Raw genomic sequence first — 21332 nt, 5'->3', positions numbered from 1 at the left:
CCAATGGGACGCCATTGCACATGTTCGGCGGGCTTAAATTTCATGACTGGATCATGCTTTTGAGAAATTCCTTCCTCAAGTTTGAGCATTTAGTGTGGGAAATCACTATCTGTGCTTCCATAAAAATGAGCTCTCAAATTTGTCAGTGGTTTTAAACTTTCAATTAAAGTCCATAAGGGTGACGATGTTAATGACACAGAGAGTCTTTCAGAAATCTCCAGCAAAAGTATAAAAGTAATCCCGCCAATGAGAGCAGAGGTGTTTCTAAGGTCTTTTAAGGTTCTGTCCAAAATCTCTATAGCTCATGGTGATTTCATTACATATAATCAATGAGGCGTCTTATAATAATTTATAAAAAGGTTTGACATTAACAATTAATTATTTATCAAGAATCAAGAATCGGCCAACCAAGAACGAGAAGCTGCAATATCAGCCAATATCATGCGGCGACGTCAATGATGCAGGAACAGCAATGATAGCAGTTGAAGGTTTTTTTTTACAACTTAGAATGGCAAACAAGCTGACGGCTCTCCTGATGGAAAGGGGTAACCGTCGCCTATATACATGAGCAGTACCTGACATGTTCATATCAGCACATTGTTTCCCTCATGCGTTGCCATTCCTGAAAACTCGGGTGTTATTCCCCTGTACCTTGTAAATTCACTACCATATATATACACAGGTAGTCTATATAGATAGATATACATATACATAGATAGTATACCCTGAGAAAGGTCATAGACTACTTTATAGTGCGAAAAAAGTATTGTAAGGGATTAAAAGCGGAGATGAAAGGTTGCATAAAAGTATCGTCATTGTTTAAGTGAAACAAAGAAACTTTTTTAGGTTATAATCTAAATATATTTCCTTTATTTGGTCAATTTCATTATACCACGCTGACGAAGTCGCGGACACACCTAATATACATATAAGGATGGGACCTTTAAATCAAAACAAAGCCTTGAAAACACAACTATTATATATAAATAAAATAATTATTTGCTAAGTATAATATTTAGAACAAGTGAATATGGCAATAATGTATCCGACTCTTATAATAAATTATATTGTATCTATTAATAAATAAACTGAATTAATACGTAAGAAGAATTAATTAGTAAATTTATGTTATAGTAATTTCATCTTCCTGTCCCAATTATTTGTTACTCATATTACTTAAGGTTTTGGCTTTTAGTTGTACAATCGGCCAGCATCCTGACATCAACCCTCTAGGAATAATATAATAAAAAAATATGGTCATTATTAGCACTTTGATAATTAAGATAAATCACGTTATTTAAAAAAATCCAATAAGTAGTTTATGTTACTCAGTTAAGTAGAAACATATCACATTATTAATTAAAATATTACAAGGATCAAAATGGTTCATACTAAATCCACACCGATTGAGCTACACGGTTATTTGCGTCTGTGTGCGTGTATTACTGTATGTGTGCGTAAATCCATGCGATTAAACCTAAAGTTGAGCGGCATCATTTTGTAATAGGCCTCTTAATAAAAAGAAAAAAAAACATTACATTATTGGGAATCATTTTTACTGGATTTACGTTTACTGTTTACTGGATTAATTTGTTAATTTTCAGATCAAAGATATTAAAAGATTAGTGATTAATAAAGTTTATTTACGCAATGACTACGAGCTAATGTACAGATGTGAATTAATGAAGCAAAACACAATTAATGCGATTCTTTTAAATATAGTATTATTATAATGTATAGTGTAGTATGTACAGTAGTATATGTTGCACATCGAACAATAATTAGTTAAATGAATAATTCCATCTGACAATAAAATTCAAGTATTTAGGCTGCGGTGATTTAATTTATTTTTAGAATCTCCATATAATTTGTGTTCCTAGACTACAGTTTATCGCGATATTATTCCACGATAAGGTAAACTAGTCGCTCGAACGCGACGATCGAAGCAAGTTGTGTTACCTAACTATTGTGTCGTGTACAGTATCCGTTCGGATTTATACCTTCGTCACGAGACCGGTACTTAAATAAAAAAAGTTAAACTTAAAAAACAAATTCATTTGACATTGACAGGTAACCTATATTTACATTTATTTTCATTTCATGAAAAATATTGATTGATTTTTAAATAAATGTGTCTGTTCTCTGTGGGATTGTTGTTAACTTCTACATTATTAGTTAATATAAAATGTAAACATTCGAAATGTGTGCTGAACTACAAAAATAGCTTTTTAGTAATAAAATAATTGAGTGATCAATGTTGATATTCGTGCACTTATTTTTAAATAACTTTATTTGCGAGCAGGTAATTATTTATTCAACATATAATTTTGTATACATTAGAAATGTTTAATATATTATTAAAAAAAGGGTACTCTGCTACATTTTATCCTTAAAATCTTCAAAAGGTATTCAAATGTAAGGTCAGAGATTGACCATGATTAGGTTTCCTTTGCCATACAAATGTCAATAAATGATTGACTGTTGTCCAATTAGAGATTAATACGTACATTGTACATTTAGTATTGTGTATATACTTTCCTTATACATATGAGGAAAAAAAAATAAGTGAAGTTTAAGTGAAAAACAGAAGTAAGTAGGAAATATTTAATATGACTATTTGTTATCCTTTATTATTGTATTATAAAAGGGCTGTAGCCTTATGAGTTAATTATATAAAATAATAAATGTGTTTAACTATCTCGTTACATATTTATTATAATTTAATGGACACAAGTACACATGGTGAACTTAACACCACATATAAAATATTTAATTTGTTAATTTCTGAATGGCATTAATGTTTGTAATATTATGTATATGTTTGTATGTTAACTCTCCATTGAAGTGTGTTGCAACATGTACTTGAAGTTTATAAAATAGTATAACACTCAACTACTATTTAGAATATGGGTGGAACTCACTTTCTGAGATCAGGATGTGACTAATATTCATACAAGGTATTACTTTTTAAACTAAATGTAATGTTCCAGTTATAAAAACTGATTTTAAAAGAATATACCTAATGAGTTTTTAAATTTGAAAGGTATAAAGGCACTCCAAACCTGCAAAAAGACTTATCGAGCGGCCGAAGGCTAAGTTTTGCCTAACAGATATGTTTTTTTTTAATTATTGTGGAATACGCAATAAATACTACAAACTTGATTATCAAGTCATTACTTGATAATCACAAGCAGTTTATTATTTGTACTTTATTAAAATATTTTATTTTATTTTTAGAATGGGCAACACAAGTAAGAAGTTGGCAGCGAAATGTACCTTACTGACCAAAGATGAACAGAAGTATGTAGCGGCAACATTCAGAGCGGCCAGTAAGAATTCTGAGAGGATACGGGAGGATGATCTCATCGTGAGTGGAAAAGTAGATGCAGTGTTGCTAGAAGTTTGTTCATTTTTTGTTATTCCTTTGTTTTAGTTATCTTATACATATATATTCAGCTGGTGCCAGTTTTTTTTATTATTTGAATCATTTCTTTGTTTTTCTTATTATTTGTCCATCTGTTTTGATGTCATTAATTTTTTTTATAGGTCACAATCCTATGTGGTTGTAGCCCACTCATGCATAAACGTAATATCTCCTTTGGAAAGTATACACTATGTCCTGAGGAGATAAATCACTCCTAAGAATATCCTTCATAACTTATTACGGGTATAGGTAGCCAACTCTGAAAAGTGTGAGCACAAATAGATCTATGTAGGTTGTAGAGCTACAGGTAACTTTTTTTTTTACTTGGAGAAAATACCTTATGGTGACCCGCCGGGCCCATGGGAAGCCCGCGGGTACTGTGAGACTCCTACTCACTAAAAACTCCAAGATGTCCCTCACCCAACGCCTATGCCGGAGTCGCGGGATCGATGACAGTCAACCGCAACTCCGGCGGCGGTGGCCCACTCTAGCAGCGGGCCCCATCTCTGCGGGTTCCCTAATGGAACCCACTACTTCCCCTCCTCTTCCCTGGGGAATCTACAGGTACCTGACGAAAGCCCACACAACCCAAAAGTTACAAAATACTATACAAACGTATGTTTATATTTCCATGAAGCATACAGATTGTATCTTTAGTGATATCTATAGTTTTTTAACACTTGATAATGCTTTGCAAGTCAAAGAAAAAATTGTCAAAAACACCTATAATTTTTCTATTAGCTGATAATGTAATAAACATTGTAAGCTATCCTATTCCCCAATTTCATAAATTAAATTCCCTTTGATTGTATTAATAAATATTGATATATTTAAAATAGATAATAATAGACATACTAAAAGAAATTGCAGTTAACATTGAAATTCTTTTCCCCATAAAATTAAAAGTCTTCCTAAATAACTGGCACTGGCTGAACATCCATTACATACAAGTATTGGTAAGTGAAGTTGAGCAATTACATCAATTTCTGTCCAGTCATTTTTGTGTCACCATACTTAAACAAGACAGGTACTGTAATACGTTTGAAGCATATTATTCTGGTAATTATTATAATTATTTAATAAATAACAATTAAACCAATCAATGAAAAGAATGAAACAAAAAAAACAATCATAGAAATACTAGAGATGAATGGAAATAAAATTTCACATAATTAAAAAGTAATAAGAATTTTTTTTATTTTCATTCATTCAGTCATTTATATGACTCAACATAAACAGACATAGACGTTCCCATCCTAAAAACGTTAGGTTATCAGGTCACTATCTCATTCGCAATAATTTTAATGAATTATAAATATATATATGAGAATTTTTAGTTTTGGGTACTAAGTACTAAGGTCATTTTGTTATGTACTTTTTGCCTGATGCCTTCTCACCAATGCCTATTAAATAAAAAAATATATTTTATAAAAAAATAGATTATTGATTATGAATTTCGAATTCTATTACCCTATATTAGAATTCGAAATTCAAAAATAAGCCATTGTCCTTGACATGACAGAACTGTTTTATAACTTTTTAAACAACACCGAATAATGCGGTTTGGCGCGCAAACACGACGCCAAACCGTACAGCCATGTGTTAATCTGTGGCTTCAGGAGTGGGTTGTATCCAGTTGATTAATATTTCTCTAGATGGTTGAATACTGCTAATGACATTTTAATGGCCTTGGCGCCCATATACATCCATAAGATGCGCCCGTTTTTTATTGCGTAAGATTTAATTAACTTTTTAAAATAAATTAAATCTTATAGAACTAAAATTCAATATATAATTTAAAATTAGTATTTAAAATTTAATAGACAAGTTTTGGCTTCAAAAGGCTGTTCTCAAGAAAACTCTTTTTTAATTGATTTAAAAAATGAATAAATATTTGTTTATGGTTACTATTTAGCTACCAAGCTAGCTAACGCATCTTTTATAAACCAATTGACCACTTAACTACCAACTTTCTATTTGCCCACAATTTTTTTACACTTCCTGGAGTTGTTACTATCCTGCTGGAGACAACTGTCCCGTATAGGGGGAAAGGGGATTGTGATGTGAATTAATGATCTTGTTGCTAGCAATGTACCATGTCAGTTTGACCTCTACGCTGGGCTACCTGATCTGACTTCATATTCATCCTATCATTACCATTTTTTTGTGGATGATAATGAAATGGTGCACCCGACTGCGCTAGCGGTTCGCGCTGGCGGGGCGCCAGTGGAGGATGATAAGATGAGCACGAGGTCAGGCCAGGTCATCGTGACAAATTCAAGAAGAATTTATCAACGTGTTTCCAGGGGGAACCGCGTGGAGTCAACCTGACATGGTTCATTGCTAGTAATGGGGTCATGAGTCCACGTTACTAACAATCACCTTCCCACCCATGCGAAACAGTTTTAATTGACATATGTTGGACATTGACTTTATTTGTAATTTTTATTCTAAAACTTGCGAGTTAGTGTACTTGTTAAGTTGGGCAAAAATGTACTTGTATCCAGAGCCCTAAAACATTTTAATAAAAAAATATTACGTACCTGTCTTGTCTATGTAAGTTACTAAATTGCACTGAATTCCTAGTTTCACTTGTATGTAATATAAATTTGTAATTAAGTTATACACCCGATTCACATTTCGTTTCGTTAGTCCCATTCATATGTACAGTGACGTAACTATACCACATGGTATCTACCCTCGCTTTCTTTAAAAATATTATATTCGTCTCGGACCAGGGGCTAGGGAAGCCAACCTTACGAAAATCCTCGAATAATTGAGAGCTACAGGATTTTTGGTCTTTGGTTATCAGTACAAGTTTGTGAGAGATTTTGACTTAAGGTAATCGACCAAAATACAATTAGGTACCAGGTTTGATAACCAAGCAGAAATAGAAATCTTTAATTAAATTAGCTTACATAATATAGGCACTTTTGATTAGTCATAATTTTTAGATTTGGTCACTCTTTCTCAGACAGAATCATTACATGAAGAATGAGGAATCTTGCGTTATGCCGTTTTAAATAAATTTCAGTTGTTTAGAATTTTACGTTAGTACAAACTGCTAAATAGTTAGGTTGACATAAATAAATATATATTTACTTGAGTAAAAAATAAATTAGACCAATCCCTACAAGGAGCCTGCCATCACTGCGCTCAACCATATTTTAGGGAGCCAAATGACATGAACCACCACACATTGGAGTAATATACGATTTTATCACTTTTTTGTTTCTTCATACGAGACTAATATGTTTTAAGGTTGGCAACCCTACCTGGAGGCCATCTTGCCCGTGGTATTTTCCCGCTCTGCCAGTAGCACCCTATTGTTACGTCACTGTATATAGTAACCTCTGTTTACATTACGCACTCGCCTATTTTGTTGACACTACGAGGTAGCACTATGTAAATTACGCATTAACACCAGGTTATGGGTAATATAAAATATATTTTTTTTGTACTGTAGTTGTAAGTAGTTTAAGAGAAGCGTTACCATTTTTGGGAGTTGTATTTGTTTAAATTATTTGTAATATTCCATCATATTTTCACCGAAGTAGACTTTGTAAAAAGTCATCTGCGTGCGTCATCTACCTCAGTCTCACCTATTTCAGCAGCCGAGCAGCTTGCTTTGTGAGCTGTTTCGGTAGGCTGTGGTATGTAGTAAAATTACAGGATAAGGGGCATGATATCTTAGTCCTCTTGTTATTAGTCTTCTGTTTCGGTTGCAGCGAAGGTAAGATAATGAGAGGTAGCAAGAAAGCCGGTCGCTCTCTTAAATAATTATGTAACTTTACATTTTTAAGTTGATATGTGTGAGTACAGAACACCAACTAGCACTAATTCATTAGTCAAAATATTAAATCATAATCAACTGGTTAAGTAACTAAGTTTTAAATCAGTCGTAGTGATTCATACAGACCAGTCCTTACAAGCAGCACTCGTTCGCGAGTATGACGGATAAGCCAGTAATTACTGCGCTCGACCGTATTTTAGGGAGCCCAATGACGCGGAGAAGTGGTTTTCCCCGCGTCGTTGGGCTCCCTAAAATACGGTCCCATTACTAGCAAACCATCCCCCCAAATCAACTGAGTTTGGTATACCCTAACACAAATGATGGGGGGGAAAGGGATTGTTAGTAGTGTGGACTCTCGACCCCATTGCTAGCAATGTACCATGTCAGGTTGACCTCCACGCGGTTCTCCCTGGAAACCATCGTGATAAATTCCAGATGAATTTATCACGATGGGCTAACTGACCCGACCTCATTCTCATCTTATCATCTTCCACTGGTGCCCCGCCAGCGTAAACCGTTAGCGCAGGCGGGTGCACTATTTCATTATCATATATAAAAAAAAACACAAATGATGGACTTTTTAGTCCGCGGAGAACAAAAATCCCCTTGTAAATTACAGACTTACATGGGCACGTGTGCGACACGTAATTTGGACAACCAAATACAGTGACATCTATAGTAAGAGTAATAAAGTTTAAATTACTATGACTCATATATCACAAAATTCCGTTCGTTTCGTCTCGCCATCACGCGTGTTTTTCTCTCACGTCTAGCAATACTGTTTTTAGATTTTTCTACCATATTTTTAAAACTGCGGCTGCTTTATCGGAGTTCAACGATAGTTCGAGATTTTCGCAGTTCGTTTTATTAAATACGATTTTATGTAACTAGAAACCCAATTTGATAGCCCATTTAACGGTAAGTGGCAACTTGAAGTGCATCACGGATATCACGTCATCATATAACGTCTGTGATATATGTATTTATAAAAAAAAAAAGATTTTATGCATGTAGATAGATTGTTTAGTAACCACAACTCAAGTTCTACTTAGATTGGAACTAGATGGCGCTGTGTGAATTGTTCAGGATTATTATTGTTATTAATATATAGGCTGTGTTATTCTGGAAAAAATGTACCTTTTCAACAGTGAAAGATATTTTTTAAACGTGGTTTTTCAAGTACCAACTTAAATACATCTATACATATAAAAAAAAATGGTGTGTCTGTAGTATTGAAATAACCGTTTTTTACTACACGCGTATGTATATAAATACGGTATATACACCAAAATAACAATTTTTACAATATTTGTCTGTCTGTCTGTCTGTTTGTTCCGACTAATCTATGAAATGGTTGAACCGATTTTGACGGGACTTTTATTGGCAGGTAGCTGATGTAGTAAGGAGTAACTTGGGCTACTTTTATTTTATAAAAATTCTCTAATTAACTTTTTTGCTAAATCCACTTACAGCTAGTTTAGAATAAAATTGTTCACTTTAAGGTACTTATATATAGTATAGTATATTAGTACATCAAAGCTAATCAAAAGTAGAAAGCAAAATTAGAATCAAAGCAAAAGTAGAATTCAATCTGTTTGAAATTAGAAGTGTTAGCAACTGGGTTACATAATCAATTCGTTGTTGTAATTTCATTGAAAAATTAGTTATCGCTGAATGACCTACGCTTGGCGCGCAGTCAAAACAGTTATTGGTTTCAACTAAAAGTATTAGTACTGTGACCTTTATAAGTCACTGTAAACTGATATCTATAGTACCGTAGTTAAGGTCTATAATATTGTAAATTAAAGTATATTCGCGAAGGCCTAGACTAAATACGATAAATCGGATTGTGCTTTCGAACCAAAAATACAGCTTAGTCCCACTTTAGAGGCCAACAACGCACTTGCAATTATCCTGATGTTGCATTTTTAAATGCACTGAATAGAAACTCTGATTATGTTCTTGTCAAATGAGTTTGTAACTGATTATAAAAATATAGATTAATGTTTAAATTAAATTAGAGAGATCATAGAGACCAGAATATGCCTAGTAATACTTTTTTGTCAAAAAAAAAAATCAGCAGCCATAACCCGAACAAAAAAAATGTATTATGGGGACTGGTCCCCATAAGATATGTCTTGTAAGATTTTTTACGTTTATCCATATTTTCAACTGTTTTTAAAGAGAAAGTTTGTAATTTATAATTTATAATTTTTTTTTTATATTTATTTTTGGGTGCATTTTTATGTACGAAAAGAATATATATATTAAGTTGTATATTTATGTATATCTGAGCCATATATATTTATTTTTGTTTATTACGTGCGTCACCGATCGGGCTGAGACATTGCATGCATAAAGCTACTATGACGTAGGCATCACCTAAGAAAGGATTTTGATAAATTCCACCCCTAAGGGGATAAATTAACGCGAGCGATGCCGCGGATCAAAAGCTAGTTAGGACATATGTACGTAAGTAATTAATAAACTGAAGGATGAATCAAATATAGCACTCATTGTAAAATGCTATTATATATGTATATACTAAGTCGGTAGAAAAATTTATAGAGAAAAATCGAAAACAAAAATAAACATAAAAATGTAGCTATCAATCTATATTTTTATGTTTATTTTTGTTATCGATCAATTTTGTATGAAATCCTTATAATTCATTTGCAGGCCACTTTATTTCTTAGTGACTTGATTAACTTTCATTAGGTACTATTGACTCTCTCGTTAGCATACCTTTTGTTACGTTTTTTTTACATTATGAAATTGCTATTTTTGTATGTAATTAAAAACCTTTGCGTACATAATATGTACAAACATGTGTCAGTATTCGAAAACTTTTATTTCTCGATGTTTCCCGCCATTTCTTACGTCTCACTTCGCGCTCGTATTTCCAACGGTCATAACCGTTAATGGCTGCCCGCAATGATTTACTGCTAACTAAATCAGCGGGGAGGTGTAAACTTTGGACCTGGAATAGAATTTAGGAAGCATGCCAGGGTTGCCATATGTACGTGGATCCTGGTAAAAATACGAGATTTTTGACGGAGGGAGATTGCCAGTATTGTAAATTTAATAACCCCATTGCTAGCAATGTGCCATCTGAGATTGATCACTCGGTTTCCCCTGGAAACAATTGTGGTAAATTGCCATTTCCCAAAAAATAAAAATAGAAATATTCTTTATTCAAACAAACTCAATACAAGAACTTTAAATAGTTATATATTTTGATTCTACCACTCATTCGGAATACAGACTCATCACAAGAAAAATGAGTAAGAAAATTTTAATGTTACACTAAATAAATAATTACACAATAACAAGTAAGAGGCATGCGATAATCAACATAAAAGATTGTTAATTGAGTAAACTTCATGCTCATTTTATCATCCTCCAATGGTGCCACGCCAGCGGTAACCGTTAGCGCAGGCGGGTGCACCATTCCATTATCATAAAAAAGGATATTTTTGACTATAGATACGAGGATATTTTCATCGTTGTGGATGTTTATACGAATTATTGACCTACGAAAATCTGTCAAAATGCTATTGTATGAGGTTACAGAGTCAAATTGAACTAATAAACGAGATATTGTCCGATTTTTTATTTTTGACTTATTCATAAAGTATTTTTATGCACAATTAAAAAAAAATTAGCATTTTGCGCTCCTAAGAACTCCTGCACACAATTCGACCATAATTTAAATTATAAGTTTAAAGACTATACTTGTATGCGTGAGTGTCAAATACATGGTAGTGTCTGTAATGTTTCTTTATTAAATTAATGTATTTTTATGCATAATTAAAAAAAAATTAACATTCGGCACACCTCTATATAAACTACTAGTTGAGTCCACGATTTCACCCGCGTGTAATTTATAGCCTATGTGTTGTTCTGATGTATAAACTAGATTACTGTAGAGTTTCAAAATCGGTTTAGGAGTTTTTGCGTGAAAGAGTAACCAAACATCTATCCATACTCAAAACTTTCGTGTATATTATATTAATAAGATTTCATACACTTTTTTCAAATTTCTCAATACAAGGGGTATTAAGAAGTTTAGTTTTAAGGAGATTTAAATTCTCCTGAATTGGGGTACAAGGTTCTTGCTTCACATAATAATATTAATATATAGATAATATAATACATCAACCTAATCACAAATTTGAGTCCTCAATTTCTGAAGTCCAAGCAACAAAGGTCTTAAAATAAATAACAACTCGTTGCTAAACATAAATAAATAAATTGCAATATCTCAGGATAGTATTTACGAATCATCAAATTGGTTCCAGCCCACGCAACATTTGCGTAACAAATGATAGGTCACTTGTAAACAATGATATGTAAACATTAATAGCAAATAGAGGGCGTGAGTGTACGTCACAGCCGAATATCTACCCTAATGGTGTGTACAAATTAGGACAGGGTGGGTGACGGGTCAGCCAAGGTTATGACTCGGGCGACCGCCGTTGTAATGAGATATGGGGCGAGCGGTGAGTGGGCTTGGGAATGGTGATTTTTAACGAATGATACCAAAGATAGAGTATCATTACATAGTATAAAACAGTCGCTGTCGCTGTCTGTCCGTCCCTATGTATGATTAAATCTTTAAAACTACGCAACGGATTTTGAAGCGGTTTTTTTTAATAGATAGAGTGATTCAAGAGGAAGGTTTATATGTATAATACATGTACAGCCGTGAAGCCGGGGCGAGTAGCTAGTAATCTATATGTTAACTAGCTACTTTCATAGATGCTTCGCTTCTATTAGTCATAGCGTAATGTTATATAGCTTAAAGCCTTCCTCGACAAATTAACTAGCCAATACAAAAATACTTTTCAATTCGAATCAGTAGTTCCTGAGATTAGCACGTTCAACAAACAAAACAAACTCTTCAGTTTTATAATATCATTATATATAGTATATATAATATATTCCTAAAAATTTACCTTAAATTATGTGTTTGTGTGTAATGTAATGTGAGTGATAATCATTTAGTGTGTGAATTTAGTAAGAAATCCTCAAAATTTATTTTCACATTTCCACTTTATTTCTTGGTGGAATATGTTCAGTTTCGCAAATATTCCAACTGGTTTTCACGTTAGCCTTTGCTACCTAGTTTTTTTTTTACCTTATGATATACCAAAAGTAAAGTATAATCTATATATGTAGATAGTATAACTTTTAGTATGTACAAATTAGGCCAGGGTAGGGTGACTGGTCAGCCAAGGTTATGACTCGAGCATCCGACGTAGTAATGAGGTGGGCAAGCGGGTTTGGTAATGGAGATTTTTAAGAATTGATACCAAAATAATCTTATACAGATTACTACGTGAAGCAAATACTTTTGGTATGTCCAAATCTTGCCAGGGTAGGGTGACTGGACAGATAAGTTTATGACTGTAGCGGCTGACGTAGTAATGAGATATGGGTATGCTGACGTATATACGCCTTAGAAGCCTTGCCTTCTATAATTAATAAGAATATTTTTATCATCGTATAATTTTAAGTAGTATAAATAGTTTTAAAATATGAACGTGTTGACAATTAGCTGTAAGTTTATATGGTGTTAATTAAATAAATAAATAAAAATTAAAAAAAAAATGGGGCGAGCGGGTTTAGTAATGTAAATTTTTAACAAATAATGATCTTACTAATATTATAAACGCGAAAGTTTGTGACTACGGATGAATGTTTGTTGCTCTTTCACGCAAAAACTACTGAACAGATTTTTATGTTTTTTCGTGAAAGAGTAACAAACATCCATACTAACAAATCTATACATAGAAATAAAATTGGAGTGTCTGTTTGTAATATTGAAATAACCGTTTTTACTACATGCATATGAATGTAAATACGGTACATACACCGAAATAACATTTTTTTCAATTTTTGTCTGTCTGTTCGTTCCGGCTAATCTCTGAAATGGCTGGACCGATTTTGACGGGACTTTTTTTGTGCAGGTAGCTGATGTAATAAGGAGTAATATAGGCTACTTTTATTTTAGAAAAATAGTGTTTAATTCCACGCGGACGTAGTCGCGGGAACTGCTAGTAATATTAATAAGACTATACTGCCGCCCCACCCAGAGCCCATGGCTCTGTAAAATATAAACTATAATGCATATAACAGTAAATACATTAGTTTTAGACCAACAAACCGATGTCATATCAATCGGTTCATAACATGCTTAATTCATTTTGGACGTGACGTCAAACCGCTCTGTTTACAAACCACCCGTCAGGCTGATGCTAATTGTCAAATGCGTTTGGTTTATTGTTCTACTAATTATAGGAGATGTATAGACACAGATGGTTTAAAAGTAGCATTCAGTGGAACGGATACACGTAGCTTTTTCATGTGATTTCTACTCAGTGTAAACATTGGTATAATTGTATAATTTCATCTCGTCTCTATAATCATCGGATAGTAGATTTACGTTATACTCCGCTGGTAAATACATTTGTTTTTAGTTCAGTTGGAAGAGATTTGTTTATTGTTTATTAACTGAACCGGCATACGTTGTTTTGCCATATAAATTAAAATCGCTATTAAAAATAGGGGTTGGTGATAGAGGGGTGAAAATTTAGGGTTGTATGTATTTTTAAATCTATACATCTATACATATAAATAAAATTGGAGTGTCTGTTTGTAATATTGAAATAACCGTTTTTTAGTATATGTATATGAAAGTGCATGCGGACGAAGTCGCGGGTACAGCTAGTTACAAATAAAAGATATCAAAATAAAAAAAATTGTCGAAAAATTTTTAAAAATATTTGTGGTGAGCCACACCTAATTTTTAGGGTATTAAATTAGTTATAAACCTTATCTCAGACCGAATATACATATAAAATTTCATTAAAATCGGTCAAGCCGTTTCGGAGGAGTATAAACACAAAACCAATTTTATGTATTAGATTGTACACATACGTAAAGAAAAAAATAATATGTAAGCTATATTACTGTGAAGTTTCATCACAATTCATTCAGTAGTTATTGCTAGAAAGAGTAATAAACATCCATCCATACTCACAAACTTTCGCATTTATAATATTATAGTAGTACGTTTAGAAGATTGGTATTGTTTCAAACACAGATCAAAGATTTTTTTCTGTGGTTTCAAACATCAGTCTGTTTTAATGACTGATGTTTCTTAAGGACAGTATTTTTATATTTTATTGTTAGTTTTAAGAGAAACTACGGTCGCTGTAGGTAAAGATATATTTTTAAATATGACAATAAAAAAAAGGAATGAAACATAAAATATTTAAATATATAATAATAATAATAATCACAGGACAATTCACACAGCGCCATCTAGACCCAAGTTAAGCTATCTAAAGCTTGTGTTACGGGTACTAGATAACTGATACAAGTACATAGATATTTTTTTTCGTTAAAACATACATATTACACATAGAAAACACCCAGATCGATACAAACAATCATCCTCATGAATACAAATGTTTGTGCCGTGCGAGGAATCGAACCCGCGACCATCGGACGTAAAGCGGTGTGCTAGACCGCTAGACCACCGAGGTCGTCATCGAGATATATATAAGTATAATTATCATATAAAAAGGTGCGTTATGCATAGTCTGTATTTTCTCGAAATTTCCACAGAAACCGAAGATTACAGGTTTGCGCGAGAAATAGCTAATGTTAGTTAGTTACAAATTCCATCATATTAATTTTTGTTTATTATACCTGTCCGCACACGATTATACAAACTGTCTATACGCAAGATTTACGAAGTCAGCAAATTATTTTATCATCAGGTAAATATATTGAATACAAACAAACAATAACTAACGTAGCAACCCGATATAAGCAATCGACATCCGGTAATTTTTTAATTTTCTCTCGATTTTTATCCTGAAATTTTATGAAGCACGTATTTTAAGAATAGAATAGAAAATCCTTTATTCAAATAAACCTAATTTAGACACTTTTGAATAGTCATAACATTTTTTTTTATCTAGAAAGCTGTCTCATTACAGGAAGAATGAGCTAGAAACTTGTGTGTTGCTCTTTTAAATAATCTTGTAAGTTCACATTTTTCAAGTCGAAACGTGTGAATACAAACTACCAACTCGCATTAATTTATCCCCCTCTCCCTCCCCCTCGATCACCCGTCCAATTCAAACGGGGATCGAAATTACGAGGGCCTGAGCCGAGGTTCGAACCCCTAGTAGTGTCATCAGACTGTTAGTATCGTGCGAGGAATCGAACTTGCGACCACGGTAGTATAGCGATGTGTTAAACCGATAGAACGAAACTGTTCTTATGGATGATAATGTAATGGTGCACCCGCCTGCGCTAACGGTTTACGCTGGCGGGGCACCAGTGGAGGATAAGATGAGCATGAGGTCAGGTCAGTTAGCCATTGTAAATTCACCATGCATTTATCACGGTGGTTCCAGGCAGAGCCTCATATAGGTCAACCTGATATGGTCATTGCTAGCAATGGGGTTATTAGTCCATATTACTAACCAAATCCTTCAAAACCAAGCTGTTGACATTTATTGTTAACTATCGTTAATATATAGGAATTCCTTATTCATCCCAATAGTAGTATGTTCGAAGTTGGTTTGTGGGACGAATTACTTTGAAATCTTTAGGAATTCCTTATTCATCCCAATAATAGTATGCCATATTCAAAGTTGGATTGTGGATATAATTTTAAATTATCGCTATTCCTCCTCGTGTCCTCGCTATATTATGTTGAAATATTTAGGAATTCCTTCTTCATCCCAATAGTAGTATGTTCGGAGTTGGTTTGTGGGACGAATTTTTAAATTATCCTAATTCCTGCTCGCTTCCTGCTATATTACGTTGAAATCTTTATGAATTCCTTATTCATCCCAATAATAGTATGCCATATTCAAAGTTGGATTGTGGATATAATTTTAAATTATCGCTATTCCTCCTCGTTTCCCCGCTATATTACGTTGAAATATTTAGGAATTCCTTCTTCATCCCAATAATAGTATACTATGCTATGTTCGAAGTTGGTTAATGGAACGAAATTATAATTATCGCAATTCCTCCTCGCCTCCACGATATTATGTTAATTATTTAGAAATTCCTTATTCTTCCCAATAGTAGTATGCTCGAAGTTCGTGGAATTAAATTTTTAATCATCGCTTAACGCTATATTATGTTGAAAAATTTAAAAATTCCTTATTCATCCCATTAGTAGATTGTGATGTTCGAAGTTGGTTTTGGAACGCAATTTTAAATTATCTCGATTCCTCTGTTTCCGCTACATTATGTTGAAACATTTAGGAATTCCGTATTCATCCCAATTTGCTATGTCGGAAGATGGTTTATGGAATAAAATTTTATATTATCGGAATTCCTCCTCGCTATATTATGAATGTAAACTGAATGTAAACCAACGCCAGCGCCGTCTTACACAATGAACGTTAATCTATTGTTATGGATTAGGATTGAAGAAAACCATACCCGGTACGTAAATATTGAAGGTCGATGTGAGTTATTACAGTGGAATTTTGTGTACAGAAAAAAACTACGGTAAATTAATCTACTAGTAGCTTTGGAAACGGTTTCTCGAACGTATTATTAATATTATAAACGCGAAAGTTTGTGAGTATGCATGGATGTTTGTTACGCTTTCACGCAAAAACTACTGAACGGATTTTGATAAAACTTTACAGTAATGTAGCTTATACATCAGAATAGCATAGGCTATAAATTAAACGCGAGTGAAACCACGAGCACAGCTATTTGATTATAAATTCTTAATATTATAAATGTGGATTTGTATAGAGGACTATAGCTATGCCTTGCGGTTTTACACGTCGTTTAATTTAAAATTCACGTGCTATTAGTCAGATTTCTCGTTATTTTTTTTGTACATATATTAGAGAGTGGAAAACACACCGACGATCTACCTGATTTTATGTGGTTGCTTATATATTTATGTATCCCATACAAAGAAATAACTAAGCACAGCATCACCAGAGTCAAATGGGAGTTCAAGTTTCTTGAACGTTCTTCTTGTAATGAGTCTGCGTTCTGAATGTGCGGTAGAATAAATAATTATATGACTATTCAAAGGTGCTTATATTAAGTTAATTTGAATAAAGATTATTTAAATTTCAATTCCTGACAGGTTTAAAATATCTGCCTCGACATTACTGTACATGTAGTATACATATAAACCTTCCTCTTGAGTCACTCTATCTATTACTAAAAACTGTATTAAAATCTGGAAGCGACTTCATTTTATACTATGTAAAGATGATCTTCTGTACTGTCTTCTTGTAATAAATTTGCTTTCCCAATGAGTGGTGTAATAAAAAAAAATACATGACTATTCAAAGTGCTTATATTAAGTTTATTTGAAGAAAGATTATTTCTATTTCTATTCATGCATGGATTATCCACATTGTGAAAAATACATGAAATAAGAAAATTTCTAAACCGTCGTTGAATTCTTTGTTTTGTATATTGTTTTCTTGTACAGTCTTCTTGTGATGTTGTTTGTGAAGTTTGCTTTCCGAATGAGCGGGAGAATAAAAAACATATTACATGACTATTCAAAAGTGCTTATATTAAGTTTATATGAAGTAAGATTATTTCTATTTCTATTCTGCATGGATTAAAATTATCCACGTTGTGAAAAATACATGAATAAGAAAATTTCTAAACCGTCGTTGAATTCTTTGTTTTGTATATTGTTATTTTCTTGTACAGTCTTCTTGTGATGTTGTTTGTGAAGTTTGCTTTCCGAATGAACGGGAGAATAAAAAACATATTACATTACTATTCAAAAGTGCTTATATTTAGTTTATTTGAATATAGCATATTTATGTTTATGTACCTGCCAGGATTAAAATATTCACAATGTAAAAAATACATAAAATAAGAAAATTTCGAAACCCCAGGAATTTTCTTGTTTTATAGATTACCAGCTACCTGCCCCGGCTTCGCACGGGGTACATATTATTTATTATACATATAAACCTTCCTTTTAAATCATTCTATTTATTGCTTAAAACTTTCGCAAGCGACTTCTGGATTTTAATAGATTTTATACTATGTAAACATGAACTTCTTGTGATATGTCTGCTTTCCGAATGAGCGGTAAAATTACAAAAATATTATAGTAAAAGTGCTCACATTAAGTTTATTTGAGTAAAGATTATTTCTATTTCTTTCTGTCTCTATTTCCAGGATTAATATATACACATTGTAAAAATATATAAAACAAGAGTATTTCTAATGGGGTTTTATGAAAGAAAAGCACACTTTATGATTTCATAATGTTTTACTGTTTGCCATCGTTATGGTATGCGTGCAGACGGGTAGCGTGGAGCTGTTAAATTTATTTTGGAATGCACCGAAATAACGTGTTGTTACAATATATTGTTAACTAAGCTTTATTACGGCCTTTACCTCCATGAAACTGCGGCAAATCCTTTTTATTATTGACGGCCTCGGTGGTGTAGCGGTTTAGCACACCGCTTTACTTGCGATGGTCGCGGGTTCGGTTCCTCGCACGATGAAAACATTTTGTATTCGTGAGTATGAGTGTTCAAATCGGTCTGAGTGTTTAAAAAGAAAATGTATGTATTTAATATCAGTTGTCTAGTACCCATAACACAAGATCTTTTTACCGTGGGACTAGATGGCGTTGTGTTAATTATACAGGGTTATTAATATTATTATTATTAACTGTGGTTTACTGCGGTCTTTACGTTCATGTGTCGCAAGCGAATCCTTTCTAATATAACGTTATAAATGCGAAAGTTAGTCGATCTGTTTGTCGCGCTCTCACGCCGAAACTACAGAACTGATGATCTGACCTTAATATAGCCTTTATTTTTTTAGTTTAACTGTACTATAGACCTTGCTTATCAAGTTGTAGTTATTTAAGGACATACCTCAGATTATAATAAATAAGATTAATTCTGCAAACAGAGACTCAATTTTTTTTAGTTTATCTGTATTATTGACTGTCTAAATAGTCTAAATAGTTGTAGAGTTATTTACGGGTATTCATCAGATAATACTAAATATGATTTGTCACACATGAATTCTACAACCCCAGAGTCTCTATTTTTTTTAGTTTATCTGTATTATTGACTGTCTAAATAGTCTAAATAGTTGTAGAGTTATTTACGGGTATTCATCAGATAATACTAAATATGCTTTGTCACACATGAATTCTACAACCCCAGAGTCTCTATTTTTTTTTAGTTTATCTGTGCTATGAACTATGTCTATTTAGTTTTAGGGGCATACATCAAATATTAGTACATAAGAAGAAGAAAGGCTCTGGTGTTATAGAATTCATGTGTGACAACATGAATTCTATAACACTAGAGCCGTTTTTTTTTTTTTAGTTTCTCTGTAAATGTTATGGGCATTCATATTATAATAACTAAGGTTTGTCACACATGAATTCTTCAACAACAAAACGCAAGTCGTTACTAGAATTTCAAATTGTAACTTGTAATTACAGAAATTCTGGGGTCCCCAAATAGACCCGAGACTGGCGCAGTACCTCTCCAACTTCTTATTCGGGTCGGGACAACAAAAGACAGCAACGGTCGAGTTCAATAGATTTGCAGAGTTATATGTGTACAACGTGAGAGGTGAGTTCTAAATTGTAACTATCATATCATTATTAAACCAATAGTTTACGTCTCCATTAACATAGATTTAACTTTAGTGTAAAAACCGCGAATGTACGCGTTACTATTAAGTCATGTTGCACACTATCAAAGAAACCCACTAATGTAATATAAATAGTACAAATATTATACCGGTATACTCACTACCTAAATACTACTATAAACATATATTATGTAGCAACACTTCGTCACTTCATGCATTACGCTACAGAAGTGAGATGATATCACCGCGCTACATCACTATTATATCATTGTCACGTCACCGTCATATCACTACAATAAATGTTATCACATTCACCGATTCACAATCAATCTTGCCACCTCCACCACATGAAGAAAGTTAGAAAGTTAGAAAGAAGAAGAAAACAGAAAGTTCGGTAATTGTGCTGCTTCTGAAGGTGAACTCTTTAAAAACAGAAAGTTGGTATTAGGCTCACTTGATTGATCAATTTTCAGTACCGTGAAGTTACTTTAAAAGAAAATTACATCCCTGGATTTTATCAATTTTTTCACGTTACGAAAGTAGTAACTTCTTTGGAAATGGTGAAAAGCAAGTTGTGAAGTAAAATGTCAAAAGGTGCTCAGAACAACGGTGCTGCATTTCATACTTCGCAATTAAAAGAGAAAAAGTGGAGAAAAAGTATATATGTTTTAAATGTAGAAAACCGGTTGTAATTTCTATAAATCGTGCTGATAACGTATGCTGTATAAATAGTTTAATTATACATTTCTACAATAATATCACATCACTGTCACATCACCGTCATATCACTACAATATCACATCTCTGTCATATAATATCACAAATTACAATGTCACAACAACCATACCATCATCCTTATTCGTTTTTTTTTTTAATAACGACAGGAACGGTGGATGAAAGAATGATGGTCACATACAATAGTTTGGGCAAGGATTACAACGAGACGGTGGAGTTACCGTACCAGCTCCTGAAAGAGGTAAGGGTATACCACTTCCTTTTTATTTTGTTTATATATATTCTTTATTGCAATTTGAAATGCTAACAAACATCCATACTCACAAACTTTCGCGTTTATAATAATGTTAAGATATCGGAACTCAAAAAAATAAGACTTGGTAAGATGTCGGGATTTTTTCTAATTATATGTATGAACTAGCTTTTGCCCGCGGCTTCGCTCGCGTTAATTTATCCCCTTAGGGGTGGAATTTATCAAAATCCTTTCTATGGGGATGCCTACGTCATAACATCTACCTGCATGCCAAATTTCAGTCCGATCCGGTTTGGGTTGTGCGTTGATAGATCACTATGTCAGTCACCTATTTAGATATGTTTGAATTAAATTAAAATGTATTTTTCTCTATACATGTATCCAAGAACTTGTTTCTTCTTATTCCTTTTTTTTTAATTAATTTATCAATACAATACTTTTGGTGTTTTTCTTTGAGTAATTTTTCA

General features: G+C 33.1%; 1 protein-coding gene across 1 annotated transcript in view; it reads left to right on the top strand.

Annotated features, from left to right (window-relative positions):
• The first annotated feature begins 2110 nt into the window (after nucleotides 1-2110).
• Nucleotides 2111-21332, top strand: part of LOC131849652 (MTOR-associated protein MEAK7) — a 29182-nt gene continuing 9960 nt past the window's right edge. Inside the window, exons 1-4 of the mRNA XM_059199765.1 lie at nucleotides 2111-2302; nucleotides 3238-3400; nucleotides 19723-19855; nucleotides 20762-20853. Of these exons, the coding sequence (XP_059055748.1) occupies nucleotides 3239-3400; nucleotides 19723-19855; nucleotides 20762-20853 (387 nt within the window). The 5' untranslated portion in view covers nucleotides 2111-2302; nucleotide 3238. The remainder of the gene's footprint in view (nucleotides 2303-3237; nucleotides 3401-19722; nucleotides 19856-20761; nucleotides 20854-21332) is intronic.

Source organism: Achroia grisella, unplaced genomic scaffold (genome assembly GCF_030625045.1).
Source record: "Achroia grisella isolate CSIRO2021 unplaced genomic scaffold, CSIRO_AGI_Agris_v1 utg660, whole genome shotgun sequence".
In the NCBI taxonomy this organism is placed as follows: domain Eukaryota; kingdom Metazoa; phylum Arthropoda; class Insecta; order Lepidoptera; family Pyralidae; genus Achroia; species Achroia grisella.
Note: the sequence above shows the minus strand (reverse complement) of the source record. Positions and strands in the feature narration are given on the sequence as shown.